The following is a 17,709-nucleotide window of genomic DNA, read 5'->3' on the forward strand; positions in this document are numbered from 1 at the left end:
TAAGTAAAAAAAAAAAGGTACATATATTTGCTTTTTGCACTGGGATTAGTATTCGTTGTTAAGCCCGGCTGGTGTTAAGTATTGAATTAATGGGCAAGAGTTGTGAAATATGTATCCAATTAATTTCTAACCATTGATTTGGTGCTTAGAACAAGTTAAACTGAGCACCGAATTCATTTCTTCTTATAAGTGGGTAGAATGAGACATCTCATTAATTATTATCTCATGGTATGTAGGCCATCCATTCCCTTGTCTACCCACTTGCGTGAGCAAGCTAAATTACCATTTCTAGTTAGTAACATTATGGTAAAGCCGCGTCCCATTGACTAGTTTTGTGCCTTCATCATTTATAGTAGCACTAGCACATGAAATCCCATTCATTTTTATCATTTATAGTAGCACGAGCTGATGACATCCCATTCCCATCTTCAAGCTCACAGAAGCTACACTTTGTAAATTATATAATAACCTTCGGCTTCATTGTTTCATTTCCACACTGTTTCCTTTGCTTTTCTGGTAGATAGGAAAACTTGAAGATCAAGGGAACAGTACTGGAAGATCTCTGGCACGTTTTCTGTCTGTAGCATCACTTCTCAGGTATGGAATCAGCAACTTTTTTTTTTTTTACTTTATTTTTACTCTTCTGTTATCAGCTAAAGAGAATGATTTGAGTTTTCACTTTTTAAATTTTTATTTTAATCCTTTGAAGCTCTGGAGATAGCTACAAAATTTTTAAGTCTCAAGCAGTGCACTTGGATTCATTTTTATAGTTTTACTAGACTTTGAAATTTTTAATACTAAAGAAATTTTTCAGACGTCCCTAAAAATTTACAGAAAGATGAAAAAAATTAAAAAAATTAATTTGTAATTTTATTAAAGTTAAACAGTCGGACAACGTCTGAGTCCGAAATCTCTTGTAATACAATTAAATATTTTATTTACTAACAGATTAGCACCCTTGAGTACTTGCATATGTGATATGATAAAAACTAAATAATTAAATGGTATACTGTTGTGGATGCATGTAAAATGATTAAACCAACATTAATTCAATGGAAAAAAGACGCTTGTTTAGCTTAATTGTTTCACATACTAAACTGCTTTTATATATATATATATATATAACAGCGATAGCATGGAAATTGTTGCTGGTATTGCATCAAAGATTGGTGAATATCTGGTGGAGGCTACAGTGCACCAAGTTCGCTATTTATTCCGTTTAAACAGCATTGTTGATGATCTTAAGAATGAAGAGATCAATCTGAAATTGGCAGAAGATCGCATTAAGCAAGAAGTAGAAAGAGAAAAAAGGAACACCAAAGAAACTGAGAAAGATGTAGAGAAGTGGCTAATGGATGTTGACAACGTGGTTGAAGAAGTTGAAAGGTTGAAAGAAGAAATACAAATGAACAAGAGTAGTACTTGTCTTAATGGGTGGTGTCCTAACTGGGCTTGGCGATATCGGTTGAGTAGAAAGGCAGCAAAGAAGAAGCTCATTATGGCCAAGCTACAAGTTCGTGGCAAGTTCACCACAGTGGCGCATCTTAAACCTCTACAGGGCATAAAACTCTCTGCACCGAGAGATTTTTTGTCTTTTGAGGCTACTAAATTGACTTCTTATCAGATTATTGAGGAACTGAAAGACGAGAAGACGATGATGGTGGGAATGTATGGGACTGGAGGAGCAGGGAAGACAACTCTGGCAAATGTGATCGGTAATGAAGTCCAAGAACGAAAGATTTTTGATGAGGTTGCGAAGGCTGTCGTATCACAGAATCCAAACTTGATAAATATTCAAGATCAGCTAGCAGACTCGTTGGGGATGAAAATACAGGAGAAAAGTAGCCTAGAAGAAAGAGCAAAACGATTACACTTGAGATTTACAGACACTAGCAAGAAGATCCTGATAATTCTAGATGATGTTTGGGCAAAACTCGACTTGGCAACTATAGGTATTCCCTCCGCCCCTGATCTCAAGGGTTGCAAAATCCTTCTAACGACTCGCCGACAACATGTATGCACTGCCATGGGATGTCAATCACGGATCCCACTGAATACTCTGAATGAAGAGGAAGGATTGGCTTTACTCAAAAGACATGCTGGCATCGATGATGGTGACTTCTCCATGAATGGCGCTGCAAAAGAAGTTGCTAGGGAATGCAGGGGGCTGCCTTTAGCAATTGTAAGTGTTGGAAGTGCTCTAAAAGAAAAGGGCATTACTGAATGGAAAGCAGTGTCCCAAAAGCTCAAAAATTCAAAGCTTATTGATGTAGAAGATGTTGATGTGGATGTTTACGCTTGCCTTAAACTAAGTTATGATTATTTAAAGGGTGAGAATACAAAGTTGGTTTTCCTGTTGTGTTCCCTGTTTCCTGAGGATTTTAAAATTGAAGTGGAGGATTTGGTTAGATATGGAATTGGCCTAGGTTTGTTTGAAGATGCCGACACAATTGAAGATGCAAGAAATGAATTACATATGTTGGTTAACAACCTCAAAGATTGTTCTCTGTTACTAGATGCTGGTGAACAATTTGTGAAAATGCATGACATGGTCCGTGATGTGGCCTTATGGATAGCATCTAAAGGGAGTAATGTGTTCATGGGCAAAGCCGGCAATGGATTGAAAGAGTGGCCAAAAAGGGATGGCCTAGATCATTATACAGCAATCTCTCTGATGAAGAACAACTTAAAGGAGCTTCCCACTGGTTTGGTGTGTCCCAAGCTGGAAATCTTGCTATTGGGCAGTGAAAGTTATGATCAGCTCATAGTAGTTCCTGACCAATGTTTCAAAGAGATGAAAGCACTGAAAGTTCTTACAATAATTAATGGGGAGCTGTCACTTGAATCTCTTGAATTCTTGGAGAATATCCGTAGTCTACAGTTGATTAACTGTAGATTAAGAGACATGTCTTCCCTTAGAAAGCTGAAGAGGCTGCGGATTCTTAGTCTCCAGGGCTCTTCCTTTGGTGAAATCTCAGAAGAATTGAGGAATCTTCGTGAATTAAGAGTGCTAGATTTGCGTGGAACTTTTATTTCTCTGAGCATGATGGAAAGATTTCCTCCATTAGAAGAATTTAATGGCGATATTGAATTGCAGGTTGAACAGAGGAGTACTGAGATAAATTCGGATCCCTTTCTTCCCGCAGAGTCTTTTGATGAAAATGCTGAATATCATCCTGAAGCCTTTGCTTTCTCCAGATTGCGAAGGCATCAAATCAAAGTGAATTATGATTTTCCAAGAAATCTTCCCGGAACAGCGGCCTTGAGAGTGAAAGATATTGAAGCAAGCTCACTTATTATCTTTAAACCACTGTATCGGAATCTGCATTATTTTGCCTTGTATAATGTAATAGGTTGTCAAAATATTGTGCCAAGCATAGATCAAGATGGCTTTAATGAGCTTAATTATCTTGCACTTCGTGATTGTGAAGAATTGGAGTACATCATAGATACGTCCCAGCGGCAGGTGCCACCCACAGCATTCTCTAATTTGACAGAGTTATATCTGACAGAAATGAATCATCTTATAGAAATATGGTCTGGTACAAATTACCCGAGGAAGCTTCTGGAAAACCTGGAAATTTTATATGTAAGAAGATGCCACAATATTTGCAGATTGTCATCAGCAACGTTGCTTCAACAACAAAAGCTGAAAAAGGTGGAAGTCTGGTATTGCAACAACCTACAGCAGGTGTTTCAAAGCTATGATGAGAGTAAAACTGATCTCGTCCTGCATTTATGTCTAGCGAAGTTAAATCTGTACGATTTACGGGCATTGAAGTGGATATGGAAGGGGCCCACCAATCGTATAAGCCTCCAAAATCTGATGGACGTTGAAGTGACTCGGTGCCTGAACTTAAGGTATGTCTTCTCAGTGTCGCTAGCTAAAAGCTTGGTACAGCTACAAACACTCAAAATAAGGGAGTGTCAAAGCTTGGAGGATATCGTGTTTGATGATAATGAGCGGAAGGGAAATGTATCCGCAGGAGACAGAAATGTAATGGCGTTCCCTATGTTGAGAATATTAGAACTTCAAGAACTGCCAAAGCTCATCAACTTCTGTCCAGATAACTGTTATTCAACTTGGCCAGCTTTGAAGCATTTGGCACTGGAATCCTGTCCCAATTTTGCTATTAGAGCTGAACTTGAAGCTAACGTGTACAATTTCCTAGAGGTAATTTCTTTTTCTTTTTCTTTTTCTCTAAAAAATAGTTTTAGTTAGTAATCAAAATCATTTAGGTTATGTTATTTGTTTTTCGTAACTGGTATGGTTTGCTGTATCTTAACCAATGGATTTTGTATTTTCCAGAATTTGGAGTTTCTATGTGTCGTAGATTGCAACCATTTGGGTGATGCAGTTTTTGCTATGTTGAAACATGGCTTCAAAAATTTGGAGCATTTAAAGATTGGCAATCTACTTGGAGTACAAGTGTTTTTTCAGCTAGATGCTACTCTTACCAATGCACAAGAAGGTAAAATCTCTCTCCTAAGATCAACTTTGAAGGAATTGACTTTGGAAAATCTGCCAGAATTAGAAGTTTTATGCAAATGTCCAGCACATGTGTTGAGTCTGCAAAATCTTACCAGTCTAATCCTGAAAGACTGCAATAGGCTGAGACATATTTTCTCGTCTGTACTTGCTCGAAATTTGTTGCAATTGAATCATCTCCGGATTGAGCATTGCAAAGAATTGGAGCAAATCATTGTTGAGGATGTTGATGAAGATCACAACCTAATCTCTTCCAGCAATCATCTTCAACATGTGTATTTTCCAAATCTCATATATATCAATGTCAGAGAATGCAACAAATTAGAGAGGCTGTTTCATGTAGACATAGCTCGAGGTCTTCAAAAATTGACAGAGCTAACTGTATGTGATAATATGCGGTTAGTAGAAGTATTTGGACAGAAAGATGACGCAGGGATCGAGGATAACTATGAAATAGTCTTGGGTGAACTTTGGTGCTTGGAACTGAATAGATTGCCAAGCCTCACTAACGTCTGCCCTATGGGTTATCACTTCATATTTCCATCTCTGAGGAGTTTCAAAGTTATAGACTGTCCCATGATAAGTACAAGATTTTCAGCAGGCCAAACTGATTCTGTGCATGCTGAAGCCGAGGTACACATTTTGAGATCCATACCAAGATTTTTTTACTACTCTTATTTGCTTCTTGTTTTATTTTCTGGGACGACAAGAAAATTGTCATTTGTGTGAACTGGTTGTGCAGGAACCACAGATAGCTGAGGAACATGTCAGTGCAAAATTCCCTTTAGAGCGCGCCAGCTTCGTCATCGACTGCATCAGTTTTGATAAGATTCAAGAAGTACTGCCACCATACATAGAAGAATGAGAGGAGGAGAAAATATCATTCAACAGAAAAAGAAGAGGAATGGCTTATGGCCACTAGTCAATAAAGTAATGTGACTATAGTGTAGTCTCTCTCTCTCTCTCTCTCCACTAGTCAACAAAGTAATGTTGATAACTGATGGCTATTGTGCAGAGAATAATATGAAAGCAACGCACAGAATAATTTGATGTAACCAGCTCATCTGTTCTATACTTACAGCTGTTACAATTGTTGATCTATGGCTAAGATTAACTGATGAATATAAACAATGGTGATAAGACCGTTATGTACTGTTGTCTTCATTTACTTCATATTCTGCACCCTTCATTTTGTTGATCAATTGCTGGCCGTTTGACCCTTGTGGGTACTAGAACCTTCAAGATTACTCTTTCCGAATGCCAAGGATCTCTTCACAATAAACTTAAGGCTTTCCCGTCACTAAGACATTCTAACAAACAGATTGTCTTAACTTGGTGCTTCATCCTTGTAGCTTTCGCCGCATTTCCACTTCTAAAGGAAAAAGGATACTTTCCAATTCAAGGTTTGTATTTTTGCATAGTCAAGGTCCTTATATTAAGCCAACATTTTGATAAAGTAACACTTCTTGCTTGAGTTGTTTGGTTTCAGATTCTAAAGGACACGAGCCAGTGGTGGAGCTTCCACCTTTGAGATAGTAAATGACATGGTTAATGGAGCTAAGGTCTCCTCGAGATGTTGTGCGCGGAAGCATCATTTATTGTGGTCTAACACCATTTGTGCGCAAATGCGAAATCAATATACATTTCTTAATTTCATTTATATAACACCCAATACAAATCAAATACACTAACGGTGCGTTTATTTCGAAGCAGTCGGAGTGTATAGTCACATTGTTTCTAGACGAAGAAGCTTCGAGTCCCAAGTAGACATTCTTTTGTTCGGTTCACCACAGCCGCATCTTTCTTCTCATGCAAAATTATACATTTGTTGTTTAGACACTTTGCTTTAGAAACAATTGCTTTAAAATAATAATAATAAATCATAAGTTTTAAAGAAATATATATTAATGCTGTTGTGATTTTGTTCTTTCCTTACTTGCTGATTTTGTTTCACTTTAAAACCATTTGTAAAGTGTTCGATAAATTTCCACACTTATTTGATGGTTAATATTTACTAACCACCAAAGTCCATTGACCACCCCACCAACAAATAACTAGTGATAACAGCTGTGGAAAAAAGGTGGGACATTTAAATTTCAAAACATATCCTAAATGATGAGAAACTTTTTGAAAAAAATGAAAGCAGATAAACCAGATTGATTATGAATAGAATATTTATAAACGCCCACGATCTTGCATGGTAAATTAGATAAAAATTCATGTATCAATACTGCAAATGTTACAAACCTTTAACAAAGATGACGTAGAAATCATTCTCAATAAAGGAGTGCATTATAATCTTCTTAAGTAATAGAGAAACATATAGAGAGAGAGAGACTTATGGGGTTTAAAATTCAAAGCATTGGCTTAATTAGCAGACAAGACAAGTTGAAAAAGTTCACCAAAGAGTTCAAGAAGCCAGTTGGTTTTGATTTAAGGATGAAGTTTCAGCTAATGAGGCCCAGCCCATGGGCCATTTTAAGGGCAATCCCCAACTGAATGACGTCAAGTTGTAAGTTTAATTAGTTGGGGATGAAAATGGATATCGTCCGGGTTTGTTCTTATCAAATCAGCGTCTACACAAAATTTAAAATTATTATACCCACCTGCAATTCGCTGCAGATTTTAATAATTACCAAATTCATCTACAATTTACAGTGATTTTTGCCTATAACCTAAAGCGACAACAATAGCAACAAATTTATTCCAAATCAATTGATGTTGCTTGTAACTCTTAGTTGTAGCAGCAACAATTTATTTCAAATCATAACACCACATCCAAAATCATAATACCACATCCAAAAAAGTAGGTTTATCTAAACATTTCTATAAAAATATACTTTTATTATTGCATACAAATATACAACTAACTTTGCATTAAAAGTTATGCTTGAGTTTTTTATTATATTAGTAGTCAAGTTTAGGTGGATTTTTAGCCAAAACTGTCAAATGTGAGACATGCCTATATCAAGTAATATGGTTACATTTTCAATGATAGTTTCGCAAGTGCCTTTCAAAAAATATATGCATACGTATTATGAAGAGAACAATGTGAATCGAGCTAGTGACAACAATCGTGCATTTTTATAATTAAGAAGACTAAGTTAGGAATCCAACAAGTAGTTGTCAATAACTTAGTTTATGTATTTTACAATAAAATTTTTTAATGTAATGTTAATAATTAAAGTTTATAAATAACTAAAATAAAATTGTAGGTCCGCCATCTTTTTTTTTTAATACCAAACTCACTCACAACCCAACTATGGATTTAAATTTGTAATATCAAACTCACCTGCAACTCACAAAATTATCTGCAACTAATGGTTTTGCGGGCAAGTTTAGACAAATTTAGGGGTTTGTAAGTACCATTGTTATCCCTAAAAGAGTATGATGCATATAGTTTGTTTTAATTTAATGACGCAAATTTAGGGGTTTCTTATTTTTTCAAGGAATGGTGCTATCTGAATCTATTAAATAACTTCTGTCACCTAATTTTTTGTATACACCTATTAATAAAAATTAAAAATTAAAATTTATCTCTTTAAAACCTTTGTAATTCCAAAATTAACCCTAATTGAAAATCTCATTATTTCATTTCTACTCCTCTAGAATTTCATCTGTGTACATTAAAATCAAACTTCATCTTTTTCATTTTTACTATGTTCTTATGATTCCTTTCTCTACTTTTTTTTTTCATTATGATTCGTTTCTTTCCTTTTTTTTTTGTTTTTTTACTCCTTATGATTCCTTTCTTTAAACACTAATCATTAAAAAGAAATCAACTTTACTATATACAATCATATAGGTTATATAATGTATTTCCAAAAATGACAACATCATCTTGATTTATTTAGGGGGCTTTTTGTTTTTTACAGTATTTATGAAAAATGAATTTTGTTTTATCTTTGGATTGTTTGTGAATATGATCTTTTTTTTTAAATTCATTTTTTATGAGTATATAATATATACATATTTTTCCCTTAATTATATAATTGCTAGTTATTTTTATTTGTTATTTTAATTAATTAAATTATTTTGCTGAATAGAGAATTAATTGGAGATTATGGATAAAAAATGAAGAAGTTCAAATTGGGAAGGAATAAAGATTAAATTGGAAGACAAAAATACAGTTAAGAATTAATAGTAGTCAAGAAGACCAAAATCGGAAGTCAATTTCTTCAAATAATGAAAGGTGGGCATGCATATAGAAAATAAAGATTTGGTTATGCCAATTGCACGTGCATGGCATTGTAATTGGAAAGCAATTAATTAGCCATGAATTAGAATTAAAATTCTTTAAGGATTTGGTCAATAATTGTGTTTGGGGGATATACTTCGATAAAACCAACCGTGATGACCAGATACCTAGTAGCAGGGTTCTGCGAACAGATATATCCTGCAGAAGTCCTGTAGCAGGGGAACAGGAGCAGGAATATTATGCTCGTCCACAAATATACCATCCGCGGGGCCGGCCTCCTACTAGGAGCATAAAGCTATTCTTGCTAGAGGTTGAGGTGGGGAGACCTGGTCAATGACAGTTGACGAGACGTGCACTCCTACCCGAGAATCAAGGCACGAAGTCCATCCAACCACCACTACGATAACAGAGCATCCACTTCCGAGAGTTGGGGAGGTAATGGACGTGTATTGAGGGAAGGCCTGGATTCAAGAGAAGCCTATAAAAAGGTAACCAACGAAGGTAAAAGGGATAAACTTTTTAATATAAAAATGAAGATAAAAAAGAACTCTTGATTTGAGAGATTAAAAATGAGCCATAAGATTAGTGGCCGATTTTTCCAGGAAGACGAAACCTACGTTTCTGACTTGAGCGTTGCAGGGTTTACGCCGGGAAAACCCCTGGCGTGCTCTGACTTGTTTCTGTGTACGCAGGAGCCTGTAGAGAAGAGGTCTTACGAGGAGAGATCTTGGTCGTGGTCGAACTAGTTGAGGAGAGATCCTGGTCGTGGGCGAGCAGAAAACTAGAATCTCGCATCAACATTTTGGCGCCGTCTGCGGGGAGCTGATAAAAAAACTTCTGTTGATAGAAAGAAGAAGAGGAAAGGAAGTGAGGAAACAATAGATGTAGGAGGGAGTAGCGCACAAGGAGGTGACTTGAGGCTTAATGAATCCATGACGTTGAGAGAGATAGCCAATGAAGCACGGGAAAAAGCCATGTATGAGCGGATGGAACAGATGGAGAAACACACGGAGACTCTGACAACCATCCTACATGAGCGCGTGGCCTTTGGTGCACGAGGCAGTTCTGGACCCAACTATTGAGCCATTTGTGAAAGTCCATGGCGAGCCGGCATATAGTTATTATGGGAAGATGCCTGAAATGAACGGCTTGATGCGGAAAGCCATGTCGGGAGTGTCCGTGCCGTTCATGACGTCCGTTTTGGACAGTTACAATGGGTTCAAATGTGTGAAGCAATTGGTTGATGTGGGTGGGAGTGCAGGTGATTGCCTGAGGATGATATTACAGAAACATCGTTTTATATATGAAGGGATCAATTTTGATGTGCCTGAGGTTGTTGGCGAAGCTCCAAGTATCCTTGGAGTGACCCATATTGGTGGGGACACGTTTAAGTCCATTCCTGCCGCTGATGCTATCTTTATGAAGTGGGTTTTAACTACATGGACTGATGATGAATACAAGCTGATAATGGAGAACTGTTACAAGGCTCTTCCAGCAGGAGGAAAACTGATTGCTTGCAAGCCTGTGCTGCTTGATGATTCAAACGAAAGTCAGAGGACTCGTGCTCTCTTAGAAGGGGACATTTTTGTTATGACCATCTACAGGGCTAAAGGTAAACACAGGACTGAACAAGAGTTTAAGCAACTTGGTTTCTCTGCTGGTTTTCTACACTTGAGATTATATAGAGTGCTAGATTATTAAGGAATAGCTTCGAGTCTTAGCTTACCTCATAATTATAAGTTGGTATATATGTATGTATGTGTGTGTGTATATTTTAAATACAATTAGTAGAGTATACGATATCATAATATAAAAAAATACTTGTAAATTAATAAGTTGATTACTAAAGTTGATATTTGAACTTATTCATTCTCAACCATTAATATAACCCCTGCCTATAGTGGCTGAGGGCTGTGCCGCCCTGATCCTATAGTGACTACGCCCATTCGTGTCGAGGTTATGATAATTCGTTTCTTTTTATTCGTGACTGACCCATATATATGCGTGCAGCTTTTGGCATTCCAGAACCTGTGGCCTTATTAGTTTCCATGTTTTATGATTATTTTGGAGCAGTGTCTACAACCATATGATTATCCGAGTGCCAATTTTTCAGTTCTATAAATAACAATGCTGCTGATGCATGCGCATGAATAAAAGATGCCATTGTATTGAAAATTAGAGAATTAAACTTTTTTAATTCGTAATGAAACTATAACTATTTTAAGTTGCATTCTTCCTCCTTAGTTGTGCTTGATGGTCCTCCTTTACCGAAACTCCTCCACTATCTAGGCAGGTTTCGCATTCCATTAACTCGGTTAGCGGCATTTGCTAATTTTTCAACTTCTCTGTTTTTGCATGAATTTTGTTCTGGTGCCCATATGCGGCGTTAGATGTTCTGGTTACTCAATAATGTTTTTGTTTTTCTAGTCATATTCTGCTATCCGAGCCGTACTTAGTTTATAGATTTTAACCAACTAAAGTTGTTTTTTTTTTTTGTACAAACTTGGTTTCTGACATACAGGTACTCATGGAGAAACTTGTGGAAGGATTGCTGGCAGTTTATCACCAAAGGCAAGTGATTAAATTTGAATAGAATTTTCAATTTCCGACCAGTTTTCTTAGGAGAAACTGACATTTGTGTATGTCGCTGTAACAGAAGCAAATAAGTGTCTTTGTGGAAGACGAGGTTGAAACGCCTGAATTTCCTAATGAGGTTGGTTTTATCTTCTCGCCAAGGAAGGCATCAACATGTAGCTCAGATGAAGAAGCAATTTCTGCTAATTAGGTATTATATCCAATAAGGTTTAGGATTAGCTATTATGTGTTGACTGCGTCTCTGTAGCTATCTGCGTCTATCTTTTCATGGATGCGCTGCTTCCAAGTAAATTTTTGTCCTTGTTACTTGACACAAGAATTATTTACGAGTTTCTTTTTATTTAAAAGGCCAATGCACTCCCAGAATTTTCACGCACTCCTGGCATTAAGACATTCCACAAAGATGGATTTCATGATTTTGGAAGTGCAAGGCTAGATGGGGAGAACACGTGGTCTGTAGTAAGTAAAGAAGCTAAGGCACTTGTCCACTTAAATGAAAATGCTTTATGCTCATCATCATCACAGCCCACCTGCAAAGCAAACAAATCTGGTAAAGGTACTCTATGATTCTTTAATGGTGTCTTGATAATGTTTTTCCTTTATAGTTTCTGTACATTTCTATCTAAAAAATTGTCGTGCCACTTGTTAAACCAATAAACCTAGTTAAATATAGTAGTTTGCTGACATTTGAATTGTCTCTAAATATATATAATGTTTTAGCTCTTTAATGTTTGTATGTAAATTGTATATCTCAATGTAATCCATGCCAGATGCTCAAAAAAGCCGTAGTCCCAAACTAATTGCTGTCAGCTGCAAGAATGTCTACATATGGAAGTTGGATTTCACCTTCTGAGTTGGAGCTTATTCTCAAAAAATTGCTAAAATAAAAGCTAAAGTGAAAAATGAATAAGACACAGAACAATTAATGTACTTTGAGCTATGTGATGCTCTGTTGTTCACACATATGTGCTCCACCATTCGAAATAATTGAGTTTACTTATAAATAGTGTATGAATATTTTTTCTTTTGAACAAAATAGATTTATTTATATTAACCATTGTTTCTCTAATGGTTGGGAATTGGCAGCTAATTTTTTCTCCCTTTTCCATGTATGCAGATTTGCTCAATGTGTTTGAAGTGTTTATTCCTCAACATCACTTGTATCATAACCCATACAGTCTATTGAATGGAGAAGCTGCTGGTGTGATAACGCAATTATACTACTCATATTCAAAGAGTGAAAGACAGTCATCATTCTCAATTTAGCTTCTAGATTTATTAAATTTAGCCACAAGTAGTAGGCATTTGATTGGATGGTAGAAATTTTTATGTATTGAATTTGGATTATTTAGTTATGAGAGTAGGATATCTCATATTTTGGCTATTGAAGTTGAATTTGTAATATATACTAATAATATTTAAATGTGAAATGAAAGATTTTGTAATATAAATCAATTTCTTTTTGTTATTTTGTGGTGCTTTTAATTCTACAAATAAATCAATAGGCAATGATCCAATTCAATTTTTTATTTTTTTAAAAATAAATTAACTAGTGATACCATGGTAACAGTAATCATAGACACTAATAAAATATCAATAACTACTAACACTATGGTGTCATAATATCGGTGATACTGTAGTAATAGTAATCACTGACACCACTTACAAGTGTCACTATTTTTCTGACTCCCAGATTACTGACACAATTAACAAGTGTCAGTGAAAGTAATTTCTGACACTATTGTAAAGTCAGTAAAGACCATTTTTCTAGTAGTGTCTCCCCTAGGATTCTCAAGAAAACTACTAATTTTCAGCCCACTAAGAATATGGTCCCTAATATTTCGGAGAAAATATTTTGACTGAATCGTACTTTCTGGTAATTTCCTGGTCGAGGTGACCAATAACATCCTGGTCGAGGTGATGTGCTCGAGGTCACCACATTATTCTGGTCGAGGTGACCAATAACATCCTGGTCGAGGTGATGTGCTCGAGGTCACCACATATTATTCTGGTCGAGGTGACCAATAATATCCTGGTCGATGTGATGTGCTCGAGGTCACCACATATTATTCTGGTCGAGGTGACCAATAATATCCTGGTCGAGGTGATGTGCTCGAGGTCACCACATATTATTCTGGTCGAGGTGACCAATAATATCCTGGTCGAGGTGATCTGCTCGAGGTGACCAATAACATCATGGTCGAGGTGATCTGCTCAACCATTTGCTCGCTTTTACTCTGGAGGAGAGCACGATAATGTATGAGCAAACACCTTTATCTTGGTCACCCTATTTCATTCCCTAAATAGAAATTATAAATGTAGAAGTGTGTGACAGCATGTCAATGTTTATTTCCAGGAACATTGCTTCAAGAAATGCAAAAACTGAAAGAAGTGAAAATTGAATCTTGTAATAAGGTACAAAAAGTGCTTCAACTTGAAGGGTCAAGAAGTCAGTGCTGTATATATTCTTGCGGTCGGTTGTGCACTTATTTTTTTATGAAAGGAGTGCGCAAGGAACACCTATTTTTTATTATTTTATTAAAAAATGTCTTTCTTTTTTTTTTTTTTTTTTTTCTTTTCCTTTTCTTTTTGAGAAAAAAATAGAAAAGAAAAGAAAATCTCTTTCTTTTTAAGACAGAGTATGATTAAAATATAATTTAGGTCCGCATTTCATGTTTGAGCTTGCAGAAATAAATAAAAGAAAATGTCAGTTATTTGCTAAGCGTGTAAAAGATAGTAATTTCATATTTGTCATCATGAAGCTGGACCATGCTATACTTTATGTTCACCTATATTTTCAAAATCTTGATTAGGCTTCAAATAATGATTTTAAAGTCTCCAAAGCTTACCTGAGAGCTAGTTGGGTTTGCATTTTGAAGATATAATTTCCTCTCAATCTTAACTTATGTGGTACGGTTACTTATGATCTTTTTCTATCTTTATTCCATTAATATTAATGCAGACTATATATATATATATAATCATGCACGTTTTCTGTGAATTTCAATCACATTTCTGTGATTGAAATTATGTGAATTTCATTTTTAGTTCATTCGCAGTATGGCTGTTCAAGAGATAATCTTCTAGTCAAGCGTAAAGTTCTCTTCTGCAGTGAATGATATATTCTTATACAGCTATGTTGTTTTGATGGATATTTCTAGCAGATCACTCAAAAAATGAAAGGAAATTAATTAATTTATAATCAAACCTTTAGGCAAGAACTTGATAGAAATAACACTCAGCATCATAATATATTTGATCACGTTCACGGACATTAAGGAATTGTTTTCTTTATCCAGGAATGGGTAATTGAGAACCTTTGCTGATGCTTTGATCTTCTATCATTTGCAGATTACCGTCTTCAATCGTTGGTGTTCGCAATCCCCAACTGAAGGTTAATTTTCTGCAGCTAATTGTTGAGGTATCTTTTAACTAGCCATTATGCAAACATATGCTAATAATTAAACAAAAACAATAATAATTTGATTTGGTTTGGAAAAATGATCAAAACGCCCCCGTTTTTAACAGTCAGTAATCAAAACTTCTTAACAGTTTTACAAAATGCTAGTTTAAGGGAATAAATATAATGATGGTTTTCCAATGACAAGTTACTGCTGTGGATGTATGGACACTTGATTAATCCAACATCGCCTACATAATGTTTGCTAAGGCCTCATGAGTCATGAATATATATAATGGTCATAAAATTATTAAGCTTAATACTTTTCGTTTGAAATTAGCAAGGCATCAAGCATACGTTCATATATGCCACTGCTAACTCTAACCCTACGTTCTCTCTTCCTAAATTTTTGTAGCGAGGTGCCGGAAAAGCTAGGCATTTTACTTTGCTTTGAAGTTATTAAAAGCTAGCTTTCTGTCTATTGACAAACGGGCATCTACCGGGACGAAGTACTTGAATTTTCTCATTCAATCTTGATCAAGTGTTGCTGATTTCAATTTGTTTCATGTATTGATCTACTTTCTTGGTAACTGCAGATATATAGCATGGAAATTGCAGCTGGTATAGCGTCAAAGATTGGCGAATATTTGGTGGAGGCGACAGTGCATCAGGTTCGCTATTTATTCTGTTTCAACAGTATTGTTGATGATCTTAAGAATGAAGAGATCAATCTGAAATTGTCAGAAGATCGCATTAAGCAAGAAGTGGAAAGAGAAAAAAGGAACACCAAAGAACCTGAGAAAGATGTGGAGAAGTGGCTAATGGATGTTTACAACGTGGTGGCAGAGGTTCAGAAGTTGAAAGAAGATATACAAGTAAATAAGAGTACTTTTCTTAATGGGTGGTGTCCTAATTTGGGTCGGCGATATCAGTTGAGTAGGAAGGCGGCAAAGAAGACACTCATTATGGCAAAGCTGCAAGATCGTGGCAAGTTCGACAAAGTAGCACATCTTAAACCACTACAGGGCATCCAAATCTCTGCCCCTAGAGATTTTATGTCATTTGCGGCTACTAAATTGGGTTCTGATCAGATTATTGAGGCGTTGAAAGACGAGATGACCATGATGATCGGAATGTATGCGACTGGAGGAGCAGGAAAGACAACTTTGGCAAATATGATAGGTAATGAAGTCCAAGAACAAAAGATTTTTGATGAGGTTGTCAAGGCTGTCGTATCACAGAATCCAAACTTGATAAACATTCAAGACCAGCTGGCAGCCTCGTTGGGTTTGATGTTCGAGGAGAAAAGTAGCCTAGAAGAAAGAGCAAAACGATTGTACTTGAGATTTACTGACACTGACAAGAGGATTCTGATAATCCTAGATGATGTTTGGGCAAAACTTGACTTGGCAACCATAGGCATTCCCTTCGATTCTGATTACAAGAGATGCAAAATCCTTATAACTACTCGCAGACAACACGCATGCATTTCCATGGGGTGTCAACTACGGTTTCCATTAAATACTCTGAATGAAGAAGAAGGGTTGGCTTTACTCAAAAGACATGCTGGTGTCAATGATGGTGACTTCTCCATGAATGATGTGGCAAAAGAAGTTGCAAGTGAATGCAAGGGCCTGCCTTTAGCAATTGTAGCTGTTGGAAGTGCTCTAAAAGGAAAGGGAATTAATGAATGGAAGCAGTGTCGCAAAAACTAAAAAATTCAAAGCTTTTTGATGTAGAAGATGTTGATGCGGATGTTTATGCTTGCCTTAAATTAAGTTACGATTATTTAAAGAGTGAAAATACTAAGTTTGTTTTCTTGTTGTAGCCTTGGATATGAATCTGCTCAACGCCGCCAACCTCCCCGTGAGGCTCTGCATCTCCTTCAGGTTACGAGGAGACGTCATTTGCACAATCGCCTGGATTTTCTCGGGATTTGCTTCAATCCCCCTATGGCTCACCATGAATCCAAGGAATTTCCCTGACTCGACCCCAAAAGCACACTTCTCCGGGTTGAGCTTCATCTTATACTTCCTCAGAAGCTCGAATGTCTCCTCGAGGTGTCTGACGTGTTCCTTCGGGATTTTGGACTTGGTAATCATGTCATCCACGTACACCTCCATCGTTTTCCCGATCAACGGCTTAAAGACTTTGTTTACCAGCCTTTGATAGGTGGCCCCAGCATTCTTGAGACCGAATGGCATCACCCTGTAACAGAACAAACCTTGGTTAGTGATGAAAGCCGTGCTCTCCTCATCCTGCTCGTACATGGGGATCTGGTTGTATCCCGAGAATGCGTCCATGAAGCTAAGCAGACCATGTCCAGCCGTTGAATCTACTAGCTGATCGATCCTTGGTAAAGGGAAGCTGTCTTTTGGGCACGCCTTGTTGAGGTCTGTGAAATCCACACACATCCTCCACTTGCCGTTTGCCTTCTTTACCAGCACCACATTTGATATCCATTCTGGGTAACTGACTTCCCGAATGAACCCTGCTCTCAAGAGCTTCTCCACCTCGTCATTTACAGCCTCATACCTCTCCTGGTTGAAGCACCTCCTCTTCTGCCTTACTGCCCGAGCACCTTTCTTTATTGCCAGCTTATGACACGCTACCTCAGGGTCAATCCCCGGCATGTCTTCATGTGTCCAGGCAAACACATCAGCATGAGCCTGTAAGCATTTCACCAACTCCTGCTTTTGCTCTCTCTTAAGTCTCGACCCGATTCTGATCGTCTTTCCCGGGTTCTCTGGTCCCATGCTCACTGTTTCCAGATCCTCTACAGGTTCTTGTCTGCCAGTCTTGTTTTCCACTCGGGTATCGAGGGATGTTATCTGCATTGCCTCCCTTGCTGCCGAGGAGTAGCAGCTTCTTGCGATCCTCTGGTCTCCTCGTCCCACTCCCACTACCCCATTCACCCGGTACTTCAGAGCCAGATAATGGTTGGACAACATCGCTTTGCTCATCCTTAAAAATGGCCGACCTAAGATCATCTGGTAAGGACCTTCCTCATCCACTACGACAAAGTCC

General features: G+C 37.1%; 3 protein-coding genes and 1 long non-coding RNA gene across 4 annotated transcripts; all 4 read left to right on the forward strand.

The window, feature by feature from the left end:
- Positions 1 to 365: 365 nt before the first annotated feature.
- On the forward strand, positions 366 to 5,691 carry LOC102624525 (probable disease resistance protein At4g27220). The gene is made up of 4 exons (XM_006464684.4): positions 366 to 597; positions 1,129 to 4,174; positions 4,310 to 5,122; positions 5,232 to 5,691. The coding sequence occupies exons 2-4, from the start codon at positions 1,136 to 1,138 to the stop codon at positions 5,352 to 5,354; spliced, it is 3,975 nt and encodes a 1,324-aa protein (XP_006464747.2). The 5' UTR covers positions 366 to 597; positions 1,129 to 1,135; the 3' UTR covers positions 5,355 to 5,691.
- A 4,028-nt stretch (positions 5,692 to 9,719) lies between these two features.
- LOC127899942 (nicotinate N-methyltransferase 1-like) lies at positions 9,720 to 10,623 on the forward strand. The gene has a single exon (XM_052434095.1). It carries the CDS (start codon positions 9,720 to 9,722, stop codon positions 10,386 to 10,388), a length of 669 nt encoding a protein of 222 aa, XP_052290055.1. The 3' UTR covers positions 10,389 to 10,623.
- Positions 10,624 to 11,507: 884 nt separating this feature from the next.
- On the forward strand, positions 11,508 to 12,351 carry LOC127900064 (uncharacterized). The gene is made up of 2 exons (XR_008052073.1): positions 11,508 to 11,838; positions 12,053 to 12,351. It is a non-coding gene; the product is annotated as an uncharacterized LOC127900064 (long non-coding RNA).
- A 2,936-nt stretch (positions 12,352 to 15,287) lies between these two features.
- On the forward strand, positions 15,288 to 16,397 carry LOC127899943 (probable disease resistance protein At1g61310). The gene has a single exon (XM_052434096.1). It carries the CDS (start codon positions 15,288 to 15,290, stop codon positions 16,395 to 16,397), a length of 1,110 nt encoding a protein of 369 aa, XP_052290056.1.
- Positions 16,398 to 17,709: the final 1,312 nt, after the last annotated feature.

This window comes from Citrus sinensis, chromosome 9 (assembly GCF_022201045.2).
Source record: "Citrus sinensis cultivar Valencia sweet orange chromosome 9, DVS_A1.0, whole genome shotgun sequence".
NCBI lineage: Eukaryota > Viridiplantae > Streptophyta > Magnoliopsida > Sapindales > Rutaceae > Citrus > Citrus sinensis.

Bases quoted from the DNA above. Each gene is read 5' to 3' on its own strand.
- LOC102624525 (XM_006464684.4), top strand. From the start codon at position 1,136: ATGGAAATTGTTGCTGGTATTGCATCAAAGATTGGTGAATATCTGGTG. The intron at 4,175-4,309 runs GTAATTTCTTTT...TGTATTTTCCAG, and splicing joins ACGTGTACAATTTCCTAGAG to AATTTGGAGTTTCTATGTGT. The intron at 5,123-5,231 runs GTACACATTTTG...CTGGTTGTGCAG, and splicing joins CTGTGCATGCTGAAGCCGAG to GAACCACAGATAGCTGAGGA.
- LOC127899942 (XM_052434095.1), top strand. From the start codon at position 9,720: ATGAGCGCGTGGCCTTTGGTGCACGAGGCAGTTCTGGACCCAACTATT.
- LOC127899943 (XM_052434096.1), top strand. From the start codon at position 15,288: ATGGAAATTGCAGCTGGTATAGCGTCAAAGATTGGCGAATATTTGGTG.